This window comes from Pseudorca crassidens, chromosome 13, assembly GCF_039906515.1.
Source record: "Pseudorca crassidens isolate mPseCra1 chromosome 13, mPseCra1.hap1, whole genome shotgun sequence".
Taxonomy (NCBI): Eukaryota; Metazoa; Chordata; class Mammalia; order Artiodactyla; family Delphinidae; genus Pseudorca; species Pseudorca crassidens.
This window is the reverse complement of record NC_090308.1, coordinates 30,042,146-30,061,729: the sequence shown is the minus strand read 5'-3', so window position 1 is coordinate 30,061,729 and position 19,584 is coordinate 30,042,146. Positions and strand designations below refer to the sequence as shown.

Below are 19,584 nucleotides of genomic sequence, written 5' to 3'. Positions count from 1 at the left end.
AAATTTATTAAAAACAACCTATAGTGATTTTCTCAAATGTAAACAACGTTGATTTTCAAATGTCAAAAGTTGCTCTTACAATCATGTTCTTTCTTCAAACGGAGCCAAATGGTGTAGTAATCAACACTGTGCAATATTATTTTAAACAAAATCTAAGGCTGCAAACAGAAAATATCTTATTATTTCTATTCTTCTTTAAAGGTTAAACGTCTCTCAACTCTGTCATTTATTGGTTTAAAGTATGCGTTTCAATATTTAGATATATTATTTCTTGGACTAGTTAACTGATTTTTTTTCCTGTGAAATCTCTTCTTTACACATCATCAACTGAATCAAATTAGATATCAAATAATGTGGCCTACAAAATTAAAAAAAGATATAATTCCGAGGGTGTTTTTACTAGGAATAAATAAGCACATCATTGAATGTTTGGGATTCTGCTTTAGAGAAAAAGCATGTTATTACATGTGAAACTAAAATATGTATTAGTTCTGTGTCAAGCTTATTCCATTTATCCTATATAAGCTTTGCTTTTTAAACATAAATATATTTAAGAACAATAATACCAACAAATATCCTGAAAATTATAAACCACTTAAAACAGGTTTTCTAATCTACCAATGCTAAGATTTAAATGAATCTCTGTAAGCATGGCCAAACGTACCCATAGGCACATACTTCTACAGGAGCCAAAAAGCATAGCTCAAAGGGATTTAAAATGAAGGCGGGCATCATGGCACATAGGCTGTTGTACTGATGTCATCAGGCAGGTCTTAGGACTGAAAGATGAGTCATTCTACTCACTGAAGCTTTCCACTGAAACAATCACCTGTTTTCCTGAAAGGTCCTTTACTGAACTTACGAGGAAGCAATCCCTTTCTCTGTTGAACACATTGGGGAAAGCATGGTCCACAGAAGAAATTCCTGTTTTGAAGTTTTGGAGCCAAGAAAACCAGAGAAAAGCTGGAGCAGTCAGCAGGTGTAAACAGGAGGCAACACAAAGCAATAAGCAACTGAATTCACAATAGGATCCAGAGCAAGACGAATACGCAACCACTATATTAGCATCTTCCTCAGGAATCACTGAAACAACTGAAGAAAATGCTAGATTCCCCAAACGACCTAGGATGGGGACTCAAACTATTTTATTTAGAAAACATTCTGGAAGGGTGTAAACCAAACTGTTAAACACTTTTTATTGGGAAGGGGGATATTGTTTTTTACCTTCTATATTGTTACATCGTTTAAAAATAAGCATGAATTATCTTTATAAACATGAAAATCAGTAAAGATATTTTCATGATCATTATTTTTATGTATTGGTTTAAAATCATAACATAGTGAAAATTTAGCTGCTTGTGTTTACTTTTAACTATTTATTTGGTTGTGCCGGGTCTTAGTTGCAGCAGGCAGGCTCCGTAGATGCAGCTCATCAGCTCCTTAGTTGCAGCAAGCAAGTGGGATCTAGTTCCCTGAACAGGGATCAGACCCGGGCCGCCTGCATTGGGAGTGCGGAGTTTTATCCACTGCGCCACCAGGGAAGTCCCGATGGTGTTGTTTAGAAGGTATAAACTGTCATTCTGACTCTCTCTGCTGGCTGGCCAACAGGACCAATGAAGCAACCTTCATCCCTGCCACATATTCTAGGAGACTCTGGTGGGGAGCAGAACAACAGCATCTCTTCATTAGAGACTGTCAGTTGCAGAGGAAGGACCATATTGCTGGTCATTTCTTGGTCTGGAGGGAATCAGGTGACTCTTGGTAAAGACGGTTCTTCCTGGAGAATTCTTAGTGTGAAGGCACTCAGAATATGTCACCCAATGTTCTGCTGAGGCCCATCAATGGTATCTCATGCATGGTTGTTTTTAACCTTACATTTGATAAATGGATTAAGAGCCTCAGTTTACCAAGCGACAAAGCCTCAGGTCTCCCTTCTTGTGTCTGTCTGGAATTTTCCAGGAAACAGGAGTGTGTTATGTGCAGTCAGAGCTAGCTCATTGGTCACTTACTACCAGTAAACGCTTTGCCTTCAGGAAAGGCATCTGCCCCACAGCCACGCTAGGAGACACACGGGGTGATACTGACTCCAGTGTGATCTTCTCGGGGCCCACTTTCCCCTGCAGATGCCAGAGCTCTTCTTTCCTGCCTCTTGGTCCATGGAGTTTCAGTGGTGCTGGCTGCCTCAGCTAAGGGATGCCCACAGCTGTGTGAATCAGAACCTGGCTTCTGCTAACCTGGGACAGATTTCATGCTCCCATTTCTGCCATCTCCTGTCTGAGATCTTCGCTCTCTGCAATATGCCTTCTGATACCCAGTGTTGACCGCTTTCTCTCTGCCATTTGGAAAGCACTGTCCTCTCCCCGTGTCCAGCTCTTTCAAAGAGAAGTTCTCACAGTCGAGAAATAGCCCCAGTGGCAATTTATACTGTTCTTCTCTTTTGTCCCTATGGCAGCCTCACGTTGTAAAGTACACCAGTCAAGCACTGTTACTGAGTCTAACTGCCACACAGTTTACTACTGGATATTTTCCCCCAAAGGCTCCTCTTGTGCTTTCCTGCCATCTGTCTCCACTTCTACACTCACCATCCCCCTCACCGTACTCCGTCTGTCCATTGGCATATCTCCACTCGACTAAACCCAAACTCTGAACTAATTTTAAGGTCTTTGGTAGGGGTGTTATGTAAATGAAAGCATGTGGCTAATTGCCTTCTAACATTCCGTGACAGAGAAGCTTTGAGGATCTGTTTGGCGATGTACAAACACACCCTCCAGAAAGATGTCAACTGTGGTCAGAGGTAGATTTACTATGTTGGTAATGAATCTTAATCTTTAGGGCCTCTCACTGTACCCGTTCTAAGGCTTGCTGTGTTCTCTGGATGACTAGAGAAGGAGTGGCCCTAGCCATGGACAGGAAGCAGGAAGTACTGCCCAGCCTGGTGGTCACCCTCTACAACCTGACGGTGGTACTGGGACTGCACTGGTACTAGCGGCTACCAGGAATACTACTGTATCATCCTGGGACTCCAGATATAGCATCAGGCCTCCGGACCCTATCTTTGAGCCCAAGGAGATGTCTCCCTGCTTATGGGCAACTATGACCGAGAATTCAGGAATATTTTCTGTCCATCATTTCAGGTACTGCCCACTGGGAAGAGGGAGCAGCAAAGACCTAATAAAAGTGAACCATCTGCTGTGGCAGGGGTTATCAGGGTCCATATCCAGTGATATTGGAGTTTTCTTATAATTTTCTTGACCAATGCCTGAGAAAGAAACTCAGATGCGGCATTACCGGTAACAAATGAAGAAATTGCAAGAAAGCTTTCTGATCACTCAATTTCCATCAATCATGATAGAGGAAAGAATGAACTATATTTCTAGTCTTTCAAGAAAAAGTATTACAAAAAATGTTCATATGAAGAGATAAAAGTGTATGCAGCCTGAAAATGCAGGAAAAAAAGTTATAAAAGTGTTAGGCAGATTATTGTCATCATAAATCATCAACATTACTTATTGTGTTGTGCTATTTTTCTTTTTAAAATATAGTAATTTTTTGTGATTTCTCATTCTAAATACTCACAATTCACAGTTTATTTTTGTATTCATAATTTTGTGTTCTCGTTCTTAAAGAAGGCCTATCCACCTGGCACTAGTCTGTTCAACACAAGCTGTTGTCTGGTTCCCATTCAGGCTGTGACTTAGCAAGGGCTGACCCTGCAGGGACAGATGCAGAAGACAGAAGCGTTTTTAATTTTGACGAGGTTTAAATTAATTAAGTCAATTGACCACAAATGTAATAATTTATATCAGGACTCTCAAGTCTCCTCCACTGATCTATATGTCCATTCTTGAGACAATATCACATTGTCTTGATTACTGTGCCTTTGTAGTAAGCTTTGGAATCAGGTAGAAATCCACCAATGTTATTTTTCTTTTTCAAAATGTTTTGGCTACTCCATGACTTTTGCATTTTCATATAAATTTTAGGATCAGCCTGTCAATTTCTACAAAAATTCCACTTGGTATTTTGACTGAGATTGCACTGAGTTTATTGATACATTTGGAGATAACTGCCATTTTGCAATATTGAGCTTTCAACCAATCAACACAAACTATATCTCCATTTAGATATCTTTAATTTCTCTCAGCAATATTTTACAGTTTTCAGTGTACAAGTCTTGTATATCGTTTGTTAAATTAATTCCTAAGCATTTTACTCTTTTTGATGCTAACGTGAAATGAAATTATTTTCTTCATTTGTAGAATGTTCAATGGTAGTTTATAGAAATACAATTGATTTTGTACATTAACCTTGTATCCTCCATCTTTGCAAAGCTCACTTAGTAGTTCTAGTAGCTTTTTTTTAGATTCCATTTAACTTGCTACATAAACGGCCACGTCATCTGAAAGTAGTGACAGTTTCACTGCTTCATTTCCCATCCAGATGCCTTTAAAAAAATTTTTTTTCCTGATTGCAATGGCTATAAACACCAGTACAATATTAAATAGAAGTGATGAGTATAGGCATCTTTGTCTTATTCTCAATCTCAGGGGCAAAGCATTTAATCTTTTACCATTTTAGATGGTGTTAGCTTTTTTTGAAGATGTCTTTAGCAGGTTGAAGAAGTTTCTTTCTCTTCCTAGTTTGTTGAGAGTTTTACCATGAATGAGTATTGAATTTTGTCAAATGAATTTTCTGAATATACTAAGATGATCAAGTCGGTTTTTTGCTTTATTCAATTAATATGGTATGTAACATTAATTGTTTTTAGATGTAAACCAACCTTGCCTTCCAATGTTATATTTTTAATACCAAGAATGTCTTTCTCAAGGACCTGGGAGCCATCCCATTAAAACATAATCATCTAGAAAGACTGCACCTTTATCTCCTAGTCTCTGTGAAAAGGTAGGGAACTAACCTCAATAAGCACCAATTGGCAAAAAGAGATGGCCTAATGGCATTGACTAACCTCCCCAATAATGCCCAACAGTACTTTTCACCACCTCACTTCAGTGCTTAAAAGTTCTCTTACCTTTTGTTTCAGTGGAGGTAAGTTCAATCTCTTTCTCCTATTACAATAGTATTTAATAAAGTCTCCCTTGCCTGTTTAATCTGCTCAGTACAGTTTTCTTACATTATGATAGCTTTCATAAGGAGAAAGGAGCATGGGTTCTCCCTTTGGTGGTTTCAGCTGTGGAACTGAAGTCACTATCCACTGAAGAGAGTCTTAATAAAAGGCAACTATCTCTTTGCTGGTTAAAAGGCAGAGACCTACAGAATAGGTGATAGAATGTTGATGTAAACTAAGAAGTACTGTGATTCAATTATAGTGTTCTCATTCTTTTTGAGAGTCTCTAGTTGCATATTATAATTTAAATGAAAACAACTACTTAGCTTTATCTCCTTAAAATATGCTATTGATAGAAAGGCCATTTTCCCCTCTCCCTGTTAACGGCTTTCCCAACAGCACCCCCGATAGTTTTAAAGGAATTACAAGGGCAAAGAAGCTAAGAGTCTGAGATAACTTGGTATAATTGATGACCCAAAGGACAACACCACATATTAAACAGTGATTTAAATGCTATTCAACCGATAAAATTGTGCCACTGTAGTATGTGCTTGCCTGTGTGTATCTCTGTTTCTCAATAATTATGCTTCAATAAAAAAGAACAGTCTTCCAAATAGTACTGTCATTATATAAAAAACATCATTAAACTTAAAAAACATCATTAAATTTAGATAATTTGGAAGTAGTCATAAGCAGAGAAATAAAAGTTAAATTAAAAGTATTGAAGGATAATGTAACTGAGGTTTTTTGGTTTCCTCAGTGAGGGCAATATTTATTCTTGCTCTAAGATCTTGATATGACAAATGTTTTCCAGTGAATTACTCACCCAACAAAAAGCAGTCAATTTCTCTTTGCTCTGTTCCATAGAGCTTGAGGGGGTTTTTAGATGGAAAAAAAAAAAAATACAAATGTCATATTGAAATCATTAGGTGGGAGACTTTGGTCTTTTCGTTTTCTCTTAATACAATGATTTTTTTTTAAAGGTTAAATCATACTACTTTACAAATCATAAATAGCTTTGAGGATTAGAAAAAAGTAGACCTTTAAGCAGTCTTCTTTGTTTAGTCAAAAATGACTGGCTAACCTCACCCTAGTTCTCTGAGGCACAGTACTACCAAGTCTTAGAAAAGCAAGTCAGCAAAAGGCCTGACCCATGAATCCCAGTGATCCTTACACACCGAAGTGTCTCCTCCAACCATGTTTAATCTAAACCAAACATTGCATAGTACCAAAATAAGACCTACTTTGTTTTTCTAAAACCCATATTACTTTGTCAGTGTGTAATATATTTGGGATTAAAGGTTTTTCCTTATTAGAACTATTCAGGAAAAAAGTCTAGACTACCCCCAAATCAAAGGATACTGTTGGCTGTGAGTGATCAAATCCCTCTCTGAAATAATACTCTTCCCCTCCGTCTGTATTTTGAAAATTACAGAAAAATTAATAATGTAAAATGCAATTGATGCTGAATTATTACCCAACAGACTAAGTTAAGTGCTTAAGATACCAACAAAGCAGATGAACCAGAAATTACTAAGAAATTTTAACTGTGATGAATTTATGCAGCATTTCAAAATAAGAAAATCTAGAAAAAAGTCATTTTAATTTCAGTATTTAGGTGTGTTATGACCTTCTGAAAAAATAAATTTTCTTTTGAATTACATATGGGGTTGTCATCACAATCTTTTTAGTATTTGGAGCTTCTAAAATTCTCAATCCAGCCCTGGATACAAAAACTCTAAACACAGAGGGTTAAGGCATCAAAGATGAAAGCTAGTACACTCACAACTATTTACATTGCATAAGCTTTGCTCTTCTGCAAGAACATGCAGTTGCCCAAACGCTAACCTCTCTTTACAAGGTTATGCTTATTAGCTAGGATTTGAAGCTCAATAGCAACACTGTTCATCCATGGTTCAATTCAGATTGTAATTTCTTTTTAAACTACCTGACCCTTATAATCATATGGTGAGTAGGTTTGATCATTCATCTTCCTGAGGCCAAGTACTTGGCCTGAACACAGAGTCACTTGTGTTTCTGAAGCCTCTCAGCATCATGATGATTGGGGTAGAAACTGTTGATTGAGAAAAGTTTGAAAGAAACCTTTCATACAATGTTTTCATTGTCTTGTTCTTTTTCTGGAACTAAAATTCCTGACTGGAAAAGCAAAAGTCTTCCTAGATACAAGGATGAAGTTTTAAGAGATGTTTCTAATTGTTGTGGAAGCTATAAACAATTTCACTGTCCCCAATGTCAGAATTTGCTAAATAAGATTTTGCTTTTCCTAGGGCCCAGTATTTATTAAGCACTCAGCAAATTCTTATTGAATAAATGAACAACTCTACCCAACTTCACATCCTTGTCTTGAAGCTGTATCATCCCTCATAGTATTAAAATGTTGCACTAGTGTCCAGCTTCATATCCAGTGCACCACAACCCACATGGTATCCAGATTGGATTATAGTTTGGAGGAGAGGAATCCTTGAGCTGATTGTTTAGACTGGGTTTCTGCCCTTCCCTGAACCAATCACTAAGGCAAAAGGAATGGGATGGGCTGATTTATCTAAAGTAGTGCCCACCATCTCTGGAGTTAGGTTGGAGTCAATTCCACCCAAAGCATGTGGCTGCTACCCAAGAGAGGAGAAAAAATATTCCAAAGGAAAGTCTGAGACCAGTAAGAATTGGCAAGAGTTGCATGGCTTCTGGGTAGGCAACTAACAAGTACTGACAATGTAATTTCTATTTTCAATATGACTCAATGAAAAACTGATGAATATTACATATGTTAGAAATTATCCTTCTCTCTTAATATTTAAAGAAAAGCTCCTCTAAGTTGGTTTGGAAAAAGAAAAATTAGTTACATTTGACGCCACGCTCTTGTTTTTAGGAAGGGACCCTAAGATAGGACACCATCTACTGTAGAGTGGAGTTTTAGACTTTAACTAGACATTGATGATTAGGTGACTGGCCTTGAGGGTTTTTTAAAGTTAACTGTGCTATTTCCAAAGAGGTTTTAAATAAAAAGTTGTTTCTAAGAAAATTTTCCCTAATTAGAGGTTATAAAAACATTCTTTAACGTTTTCCTTCTTAGCACGTCATTGCTTCTTGCATCTCAGACCTTCCTTCTAGTTATTTTTCTCTACTCTAAATTCATCCTTATTCTTTAAATGAAAGTTTATTGGTCACAAATTCTCCTTTTAAAAAAAACAAAACTAAATATGTCTTTATTTTGCCTTTGTTCTTGAAAGATAATTTCACTGGGCACTCATTCTAGATTGACAGTTATTGTCACTTAGCACCTTGAAGATGTTATTCTACTGTCTTTTGGCTTCAATTTTTGGCACTGAAAATTCGACTGTCAAAATCTGTCATTCCTTTGCATGTGGATATTTAGTTATTCTGGCTGCTTTTAAGATCTCTTTGTCTTTGTTGTTCTTCAGTTTCCTTTTACTCATCTTGCTTGATATACGTGTTATTTCTTGTATATGTGGATTCACGTTTCTGATTAGTTCTGGAAATTTTTCAGCAGTCATCTATCTCTTCCATTTTTTTCTATTCTCCATCTTTGGGACTCTGATTAGACACGTATTAGATCTTCTCATTCAATCTTTCAGGTCTCATCACCTGTCATTCATATTTTCTATCTCCTTATCTGTCCTTACTACAGTATGTCTTATTTTCTCAGTTAATTAACTACTCATGAAAGCTTTTCATGATTAGGTCTTCAGCTATGCAAGTTACTAAAAGCTTGTATCTTACTCCTGGGCTAAATCTCTAGTTTCTAGAGATGTAAACTTGGTTTCTTTGATCCTGGTTTGACTTTAGCATTTCAGATGTACCATTTAACAGTTGATATGAAACTTCCAGAAGGCACTCACTAGCAACTGAAACTAGTATCAGTAAATCTTTGTTGAGGGTAAACAACTGCATTTCTAAGTTTCCACCAATGCTAAGAGATTTTGGAGTTAGTAACTACCGTCTAACGGTACTTACAGTAAACACTTAAAAATTTGTACTTTGGGTTTGCCAAAGTGGGAATTAATGTCCTTTCAAGTTTATTTAAAGATTCAGTTCAGTTCTAGCAGACTCCCTCTAAAACAAGTAAGGGTGTTATGCATGTAACGACTGCACAGGAAATCTGGTTTTGCCTTCCACCACTTACATTTTAAGCAGGAATGCCATCACTACACAAAACCTACAAGAATCCCACTCTGAGTAATTAAATGACCAACCTCTTAAAAACCTGCCAGAAGCAACAGGGTCTATAAAAATCTATTTAGTGTGTCGTTTAGTTCTACTTCTGCTTTTAAAATTAGAATTATTTGGAGAAAAATAAGGTTTCCTAATATTCATGATTTTCATGTTAACCAAAGGATTGCGAAAACAAAGGATTAAAATTGACCAATTGAAACAGTATTTAAATTATGAGAAAATGGGTTAATGTGAGCCATTGAGGGTGTTCTTTATTCCATTTTGATACCACAGAAAAAAATAATAAAAATTGCCAAGGGATAGGGCAGGGTTAAATTAAAAATGTTTTAAGGGACATTTTACTAGGAACATGCATAATGCATTGGCTTTGAGTACATTCTGAAGAAACATGGATTCCAAAATTCCCTTAGCTCTTTCCTCTTTCCAGTGCTCTTCCCTCTATTGGGAGTAATAATTTTGCAAAAGTCCTATAAATGTCAGTCCTATCAGGACGCCCTAGCTCTGAATCCAGATGCTGCCACCAAAAGATGGAAAGTTGTTTCCTGGAGACAATACATACAGATCAACTTTCAAATTAGTAGCTACTTTTTAGAAAACTATCACTTTTCTAGTAGTCTGTTAACTGAGAAAAGAGAATGAAATTCACTTACTTGGTAATGAAGTAATAGGATAAACAGGAAGCCAGTCCTTAAGAATGAGCAGTCCCCAGGCGTAGGTGGATTCATCCTCATTCAGTTTTTCCCTTACCTCCTTCCTCTCCCACCCACCATTTTCCTCCTAACATCAAGTGTTTTTTACATGCTTAATACCAAAATGTAAGCTCCTTGAGGGCAGGGACCACATTCTTTTGGTTCACTCTAATACCCTCTGTGCCCGGGCATGTGGCAGCCTGGCACAAAATAAATGCCAAATTAAGTACACAAATATTTATTGGGCAACTAGGGAAGGACAGAGGAAGGAAACAGCTAGGTGCTGGGGTCCCAGAGTATATATAATACAGAGACTTTGTTCTGGTTGGGAAAATGGGCTTGTTTACCATTTAAAATCAGTGTTATTTTTTTTCTCCACCAAAGAACCCCTAATGGAAGAGAATTCTGTGAGGCTTTCTGCTTCACCTTGTTTGTGCCCTTTCCATCTATCAGCGTTTCACCATTGTGATGGGCTGTCTGCTGTCACCTCAACATCACTGTCCCCTCAACATCACTGTCCCCTCCTTCTGTAGTGTTCTTTGCACTGCAGGGGAGCCAGAAACTACACTTTCCAGAACCTCCTTTGCTTTCTAGTTCTAAGTCAGTGTGGTCCAAAGAGAAGCATTTCCAGGGGATGGAGGAGGCAGAGAAGGGAGAGGCCACCCTCCCTTGGAGGCCATCCAGGCAGAAGTGTGCACAGGCCCGCAGACACGGGCATCGCAGCAGCTTCCAAGATCTCTCACAGGTCACCTGCTTTGGTGCTGTCAACAGCCTAGACAGCTGGTGACAGTTCCTTGAGACTCACTGCGTCGGTGCTGCAGGCTGAGGTGACGGGAGCTTCCTGGATGCTTCCAGATTCTCACGGCCTCCTGGGCCAGCTCCTGAGATCCGCCCAGGGTGGTACTGCAGATGGACCTTCCCTCGCCTGCCCTTCTGACGCTCGGTGGAAGCTTCTGACTCCCCACATTGAAACACTTTATGCTTACATCATCAGGTGGTTGTTTTCCTGACTGAACCCAAATAGAAAGGTTAAAATACTTGAATTTAGCATTAAGAGAAAAACAGGTTTCCTACATGTCTTAACTTAGTGAAAGAGATAATGCTTCACTGAGTCTACTGACTTTGTTAAACGCAGATGAAATGAAGAAAGATGAACCTGCAGGTTTACATCAGGCAATTTCTTTATTTCCTGTGTGACAGTATTTTGAGGACACAGATTCCTAAAAAAGTGGGGGAAATGGTTTTCTCTTCACTGATTGATGAACTATGTCTGGACAGTCGTTAAGCAGAAATGTGATGTATTCTGTCAAGGAAGTGGTCCAGTGTAACACTTTCAGGCTCCTGTGGGTGCCAATCTTGCTATATTTTCTTGCTGAGAAATACAAGGTCAAGCTGCTCAAATCTTATGGTGTACCGAAGAGGTCTGGGAGCCAGAGGTCAGTTTTTTGTTTTCCTAAGTGAATTATGAAAATACGCAATTTTTTTTTCCAGGAAAGGATGCCTAATGATGTTCTTTCCCACTAATGAGAAATTTTCATCATATTTAAATGAACTAAAAATGTCATTTAACTCATAACTTACCCAAACAACTCTCATCTCCTTCTGAAATTTAATTTTTATTGTAGTAACCTGATCATGTGTGAAAAATAGTTTTGCTTTTCAAAAAATAAATGCTGAATAAGTTACCCTTGTGAATTGCTCTTCATTATTACGGCGGACAATGACCTTTTTTCCCTTTATATAGCTTTTTTTATTGTGACATTCCTTTTTCTACATGAAGAAACAAATGAAAATCACACCAACTAGAGAAACTACTCTGCATTTTCCTTGCTCAAACCACAGATTAATTTTTGTGGAACAAATTTTCAAAAGTCATTTTTCATTATAAATTTGTCTAGATCGGTATTCAAAACATGATTTTTTGTGTGCAAGATTTTACTTTTTCTTTTCGGTACGCGGGCCTCTCACTGTTGTGGCCTCTCCCATTGCAGAGCACAGGCTCCGGACGCGCAGACTCAGCGGCCATGGCTCACGGGTCCAGCCGCTCCGTGGCACGTGGGATCCTCCCGGACCGGGGCACGAACCCGTGTCCCCTGCATCGGCAGGCGGACTCTCAACCACTGCGCCACCAGGGAAGCCCGATTTTACTATTTTTTAACAAAAGCAGTGAAGACCCTGAAGAAGGACCCAGTGGCAACGTCTTCCAGGTGCAGTGTTCTCAGTGAGCGACACAGATACAGCTGCCGGGCACCCAGTGTACTCAGTGCTCCTGACTCCAGAGGCTGCCTCCATGGTTTGTTGTCTCAGACCAAGCTCCATCTGTGTCCATATCTGTATTTTTTTAGGGTTGATCCCACGCCTAGTAAAACAAGCTGCATTATGTTGAAACGGCACCACTTATTTTTCTACCACTAATCATTGTGCAAAACCAGAACATTTTCTTAATATTTAATGGCTAGTACAACAGCTTAACCCTTCATGCCACACTGTCATTCAGTTTAAGCAAAGAGGCTGGTTAATCTCAGTCTGCGTTGTTCAAGTATGTCTTCAGAACACACTAAAATGAATAATATGTGTCACTTGATAAGGAAAGTTCTTCAGTTTGAGACTCAGTTCAACTCAAACAGATTCAGATATGCTGACAGTCATGAAAGTAAGCATCACTCTTTCAAAGAGATTCTAAAACTCACCTAAAGAAAACCTTTGTTAAGAACTTAAAAAAAATTGGCTACTGTATTGTTTTTCATTTTATTTTTTCTAATCAAGACTACTCTTTTGTGGAAAAAATTGAGTTTTGATGACAAGCAAAGCAGCTTCTACCTATTAGCGGCAAAACCTTTTAAGATTGCCAAAATAAAAACTTTTGAGTACGCCAGTACTCCAGCAAGATGCAGAATGGTGGCCATGTGGTTACATCTCCTCTGTTGAGACTGCAGTGGCAAAAGTGTGAGGTAAGTATCAAGTCCCACGGAAGCAGAGTTCTCCTGAAATAAAACTATCCAGACACTTTTTAAAATCATCTTTATTTTGGTTGCAAAGATACAATTTACTTAGTTACTTAATATTTCATTTGTTCCCATTTGAAGTCTCATAGCTTGCCATGTAAAACATTGCCTTCACTATCAAACTGCTATATAAGAACATTATAAAATACAAACTATAAACTAAGATAATCTTCTTTACAGTATTCAGATTAGTGCATTAAAACAACATTGATTAAAAAAGGCAAGTGAGTTAAGTGGCGAACATCCAATTCCCTTTCTAATGAAGGATGGTACAAAATGGTATGAAGGGAAACAGAATTTTAAGTGTTAGGTGCTCAAAAACGGTAACTGTGGGAAAGTTACTTCCCAAAGGTAATCTTTATTATTCTACAGGACATAAGAGAAGGTAATTAATTTTCCATCATAACAGCTGTGGAAATACACAGCCGAATACAAGTTGGGATCTTTAGAATTCTAACACAATAGGTATTGATCTGTCATACTCTTCCTCCAAATCACATTAAACATTTATAGTGACCACACAATCCCCTGCAAACGAACGTGAGACTTAAACAGAACCCATATAAAAACAATCTATCCTTAGTATTTTACTAGCCAATCTACAGCAAATGCTTACTATATACACATCAGGAGTAAGAGATATACTAGGAAGTTATTCACTGATTTCATTCAGAATAAACAAGGGTCTTAAGAGAAAAATAACAGTAAAAGTTAAACAGACAATTTGTGTTGCTGTGAACTAGATAAAAACAAAACTCCAAACACAAACATATATGTTAATTTTTAAAGTTATTGACAATACTTCCTCTGCTGGCCCAAATCAAAATTAAATTTAAGATTTGTAATTGAAGTAACACAAACGTGGGTGCATGTTACACTGTGACAGAGAGGTGCACACAGAACACACACACCCCTTTGAATTTACTAATTCCAAAAACTAAGTCAACAGGATAAATAAATTATAAACGAAAGGCACATACAATGTGGGCAAAAAACTAAGTTACTAGGTCGAAAAGCAGGAAGCTATGCCAGCAGTGATATTTAAAAAAACTTTCAGTATTAGAAAATATCAGATTTAATCCAAAGAAAACTTCCCCCCAAATAAAAATAACAAAGTGTGGGAACCATCCTTTAAGCAACAGCTTTAAAATAATAACAATTAAAAAAACCTACCATGATTAAAGGAATCTTCCTACATAATTTACATAATGTAGTGCAATATTGTGCTCCTTTATAATCTTAGCCTTTCACTCCCCATATGATGAGACCGATAATTACGACTCCGATAACAAGGATAAAAATGATGATACACAGGGTTTTCCTGGATTTGCGCTGCAGATGCGAAAAAACAAAAACACGTTTACAGATGTAGTGGAGCACCTCTATAGCAAGTGAAGATCATTCGGTTCACTTCTAGAGTAAAATCAATAGTAATTTATTGCCCTCATTTTGGGCTATATTTTTTTGCTTTTCAATACATATAGCCCTATGCTTTCAAAAAATATTCTTCTTGAATTAATGGTATAATTCAGGGGGTAATTATTCAACTTCTGTTGGTACTTTTTCTAGATGTGTGGTTGGGCTTAATTTAAAAATGACACAGAGAAATAAAAATTAATAACTTGAGCAATAGAGTTCACCTATGTGTGAAAACAAAAAACAGCTTAAAGGAAGATAAAAAAAGCAGAAGGTAAATATTGGTCTTTGAAAGCAGAATTTTCCAACAAGAGAAGAACTTAGAACTCATCTCTTTCAATTTCATCACGAAAGGCAGGAAGAATATTTAATTACCCTAATGGTTTACCCTAATTTATTTATTAGCGGAATTAGCTCCCCAGTCCAAGCTGAGTTAGTACAGGACTGGCACAGATTCATCTGCTTTCACCAGTCCTTTAAGGAAAGAGGGTGGACGGGGAGAGGTTTTGGTTGTACGTGTTCCTGCTGGCCTGATGCCTGGTTCCTAGGCATCAGGCCAGGCCAGAGGCCTTCTAGGAGGCTCTGGGGTAGGGAAGGCCACATGGTTGGGGATTTAGGGGCTGGCCTCACTCAAAGCTGACGAAAGGTAGAATATATGAGTCCCTTCTTTAAAGTGGCAAGAAAACTTCCCTTCTCATCCAGACACCTACTCTCTATTCCCTTTATCCAAACCTCATAGAATTTTAACCAGGAGAAACTTTAGACAGTTTTTTGTCTCTTCCTTTTATAATAAGGAAATGGAGAAAGAGAAAGGGGAAATATCTTGCCCCATGGTCATACTGCTAGTGATTATCAAAAAAAGGATGGTTCCTTTCCACTGATGACTTGTCTACTGATCACACTGTGCTTAGGCTGTGAGCTACGTTTTTTTTTTTTTTTAACATCTTTATTGGGGTATAATTGCTTTACAATGGTGTGTTAGTTTCTGCTTTATAACAAAGTGAATCAGTTATACATATACATATGTTCCCATATCTCTTCCCTCTTGCATCTCTCTCCCTCCCACCCTCCCTATCCCACCCCTCCAGGCAGTCACAAAGCACCGAGCTGATCTCCCTGTGCTATGCAGCTGCTTCCCACTAGCTATCTATTTTACGTTTGGTAGTGTATATATGTCCATGCCTCTCTCTCGCTTTGTCACAGCTTACCCTTCCCCCTCCCCATATCCTCAAGTCCGTTCTCTAGTAGGTCTGTGTCTTTATTCCTGTCTTACCCCTAGGTTCTTCATGACATTTTTTTCCCTTAAATTCCATATATATGTGTTAGCATACGGTATTTGTCTTTCTCTTTCTGACTTACTTCACTCTGTATGACAGACTCTAGGTCTATCCACCTCATTACAAATAGCTCAATTTTGTTTCTTTTTATGGCTGAGTAATATTCCATTGTATGTATGTGCCACATCTTCTTTATCCATTCATCCGATGATGGGCACTTAGGTTGTTTCCATCTCCAGGCTACTGTAAATGCAGCTGCAATGAACAGTTTGGTACATGACTCTTTTTGAATTATGGTTTTCTCAGGGTATATGCCCAGTAGTGGGATTGCTGGGTCATATGGTAGTTCTATTTGTAGTTTTTTAAGGAACCTCCATACTGTTCTCCAGAGTGGCTGTACCAGCTCACATTCCCACCAGCAGTGCAAGAGTGCTCCCTTTTCTCCACACCTTCTCCAGCATTTATTGTTTCTAGATTTTTTGATGATGGCCATTCTGACTGGTGTGAGATGACATCTCATTGTAGCTATGATTTGCATTTCTCTAATGATTAATGATGTTGAGCATTCTTTCATGTGTTTGTTGGCAGTCTGTATATCTTCTTTGGAGAAATATCTATTTAGGTCTTCTGCCCATTTTTGGATTGGGTTGTTTTTTTGTTATTGAGCTGCATGAGCTGCTTGTAAATTTTGGAAATTAATCCTTTGTCAGTTGCTTCATTTGCAAATATTTTCTCCCATTCTGAAGGTTGTCTTTTGGTATTGTTTATGGTTTCCTTTGCTGTGCAAAAGCTTTGAAGTTTCATTAGGTCCCATTTGTTTATTTTTGTTTTTATTTCCATTTCTCTAGGAGGTGGGTCAAAAAGGATCTTGCTGTGATTTATGTCACAGAATGTTCTGCCTATGTTTTCCTCTAAGAGTTTGATAGTTTCTGGCCTTACATTTAGGTCTTTAATCCATTTTGAGCTTATTTTTGTGTATGGTGTCAGGGAGTGATCTAATCTCATACATACTGGACACGTACCTGTCCAGTTTTCCCAGCACCACTTATTGAAGAGGCTGTCCTTTCTCCACTGTACATTCCTGCCTCCTTTATCAAAGATAAGGTGACCATATGTGCGTGGGTTTATCTCTGGGCTTTCTATCCTGTTCCACTGATCTATCTTTCTGTTTTTGTGCCAGTACCATACTGTCTTGATTACTGTAGCTTTGTAGTATAGTCTGAAGTCAGGGAGCCTGATTCCTCCAGCTCCGTTTTTCGTTCTCAAGATTGCTTTGGCTATTCGGGGTCTTTTGTGTTTCCATACAAATTGTGAAATTTTTTGTTCTAGTTCTGTGAAAAACGGTTGGCAATATTTCTTAAAGTAGACTTATTAATTTCCCAAATCATTCCCATCCTTGAATATGAATGGAAACTGCATTCAAAATCTCTCAACATTCAAATAAACTATAAAACACAAAGAGCTAAAAAAAATTCTAATACTGTCATTTAAAATATAAACGTTAAGAGTTTTGCTCCATTATTCATTCCTGGCCCAGCTGTAGCTTTCTATATTTCTCCAATGGCTTGTATATCTCACAGCTACAGGCAGGAATCCTTTTTCTTACAAAGTAAAAAAATTTGTAATTTACTTTGTGTCAACTAGAAGTAGTATAAAATTTACAAAAAAAATATGTTCCTGACTCTGAAATTATCCTGAAAACTACTTATACTTTTCAGTATTCCATATGGCCATCTAATTTTTCAACAGAATATACTCTGCATATATTACATATATTACATATATATTACTCTGCATATAAATAGTTCAAGTTTCAATCTCATCATGCCCATGTATTTTCCCCAGATTCCACCTGGTTACCGCAGACCCATGTGTAACGTGCCTTCATCAACAATGAGAGCTGTTCCCCTAGAGTATCTTTTTTCCTGGGGCACCCTCTCCAGCGTGCGGTGGTGAGGTCCTGGGGTGCCATGGTGATGAAGGCATTTTCCACCTTCCTTTATGTTCATGGTCCATCCAAACTTCTTAGAAGCACTGCACCGTATTTTGCAGAGGCATAAGTTTAATATCAAGGCTGCCAAGTGGGACTATTGGGAAGCTGCTCTCTTTCTAGCCCTTGTGTTGCATGGCTCTTTCCTCATCCCTCCAGGGCCTGTGGGATTAAGGATGGGGGCAACTCTTGCTCTGGAGGTACAACTTGGGAAGATGTGTTCCTTTTCCCCAGGGTGGCTATAGGCCTTCCCTTCCACAAGGAAGAGTAAAAATAAAACTTGGGGATATATCTATATCCCCCTGAAGTCCAAAAGGAAAATGAAATTATATGGAATCCCAGTCACTGATGAATCCTGCTAAACACTCTGAGCAGCTATAACTGTTGGTATTTACAGATTACTCTGTGTGTGTGTGTGTGTGTGTGTGTGTGTGTTCAACTATTCATGAATGACACCTACATTCTAGGACATGGTGACATTAGCTATCTTGAGCTGCATATCTGAATCTCATGCACAAAGACAGTAAACATGAGTTACTCTGTCGGTGAGCACAATTGGTTGTATAACTCAGCATCCTCTATATGCACTGATTTGTCCAGTGAAAAAAATGGCATTGAAACTAAAGGGAACTTCTAAGATCAGTGAGAAAAGTGAAAAGCAATTAAAAAATACCTAGGATGGTGACAATATCTTAGAAATTTTATAAGAAGGTAATAAGTTTCTGAGAAAATAATTATGAACAACTACATCAACAAAAAAAAATGAAGTTTTAAAAGGGAAATCAAATGCTAGGGTGGTATTTAGGGGTTCCCGAAGAGCCTGGGCTTATCTTTGTTAAACGTCAAAGGTCTACATATTAAGTGATATATTAATAGTTCATGGTGCTAATATTTGTAGTCCTTTATATATATTTGACTCATACCTATGGATTCCCTATACTAACCTGATTCACTTAAGAGATCAGTTCATTCCTGGTGAAGAGTCTGCTGAATGCTGACAGAATACCCACTGGTCAAGGACACTCACTCTAAGCTAATATAATTTCCACAGGACCTGAAGAGATCTTTCTGGACAAGGATCTTTGCCTCTTTAGTCCATAGTATCATTGACAAAAAAGAAAGGTAGAAGGGAACAGCAAGAAACAGAAGGAAATCGCTATCAAAGAGGTTTCTGGGTTGAAATGTCAAAATGACATCGGAGACCAAAAGTTGTCAGAAAAGACTGGAGTTGTGTACTGCTCCCCTCAAGACTCTAAACTTCCCATCCCTGTGGGCACAACACTGGTTCAAACCTGAGAACAGACAGGCTACATACACACAGTTTGAACTGACTGGCATATTTCTAGCCTGTCTTCCATGGTATTTTGAATTTTAACATCTCCAGCCACTTTAAACCTGATTTTACACACACACACACACACACACACACACACACGTTTAAAAGTCTGAGTTATAAGACAATTCAGCACAGTTAATATTACCTGATAGTCTGCCGCCCTTGACAGCTGCTGGTTTGCTTGCTGGACGTGCACCTCAGCATTTTCCACATTGGCTTCTATGCTATCTTTAAAATAAAACACACACACAAAGCGGGTGCTGATGCTTTAGTAACAGAGCTGTATCAATCACCAGATTTTATTCAAGGTAAGATTAAACATGTTCACTATTCAAAGGTTAATATTAACAGTGTATGGGTAAGGCTGAATTTTTTTTTTTTAGTGATACTACTTCTCAGGTGATCCAAACAATACTGAAGAATTTGAAGGAAAGAAACTTGATTATCTTCATTATAGTGCACTCCAGTTCTACCTGGTAACCCCCAAAAGTACCGTCACCAGTACCTGCATTCTGTGATGGCCAACTCAGCAGCAAGCAAGGCATCTGAACTTTGGTTTAGGGTAAATATAGAGAACTGAAAACCGTCATCTGC

General features: G+C 38.1%; 1 protein-coding gene across 1 annotated transcript in view; it reads right to left on the bottom strand.

Annotated features, from left to right (window-relative positions):
• Nucleotides 1-12,970: 12,970 nt before the first annotated feature.
• The window catches only part of STX7 (syntaxin 7), a 49,175-nt gene continuing 42,561 nt past the window's right edge, over nt 12,971-19,584 (bottom strand). Inside the window, exons 9-10 of the mRNA XM_067702067.1 lie at nt 19,136-19,218; nt 12,971-14,303 (exon numbers count right to left, since the gene is read on the bottom strand). Coding sequence (XP_067558168.1) covers nt 14,211-14,303; nt 19,136-19,218 — 176 coding nt within the window. The 3' untranslated portion in view covers nt 12,971-14,210. The remainder of the gene's footprint in view (nt 14,304-19,135; nt 19,219-19,584) is intronic.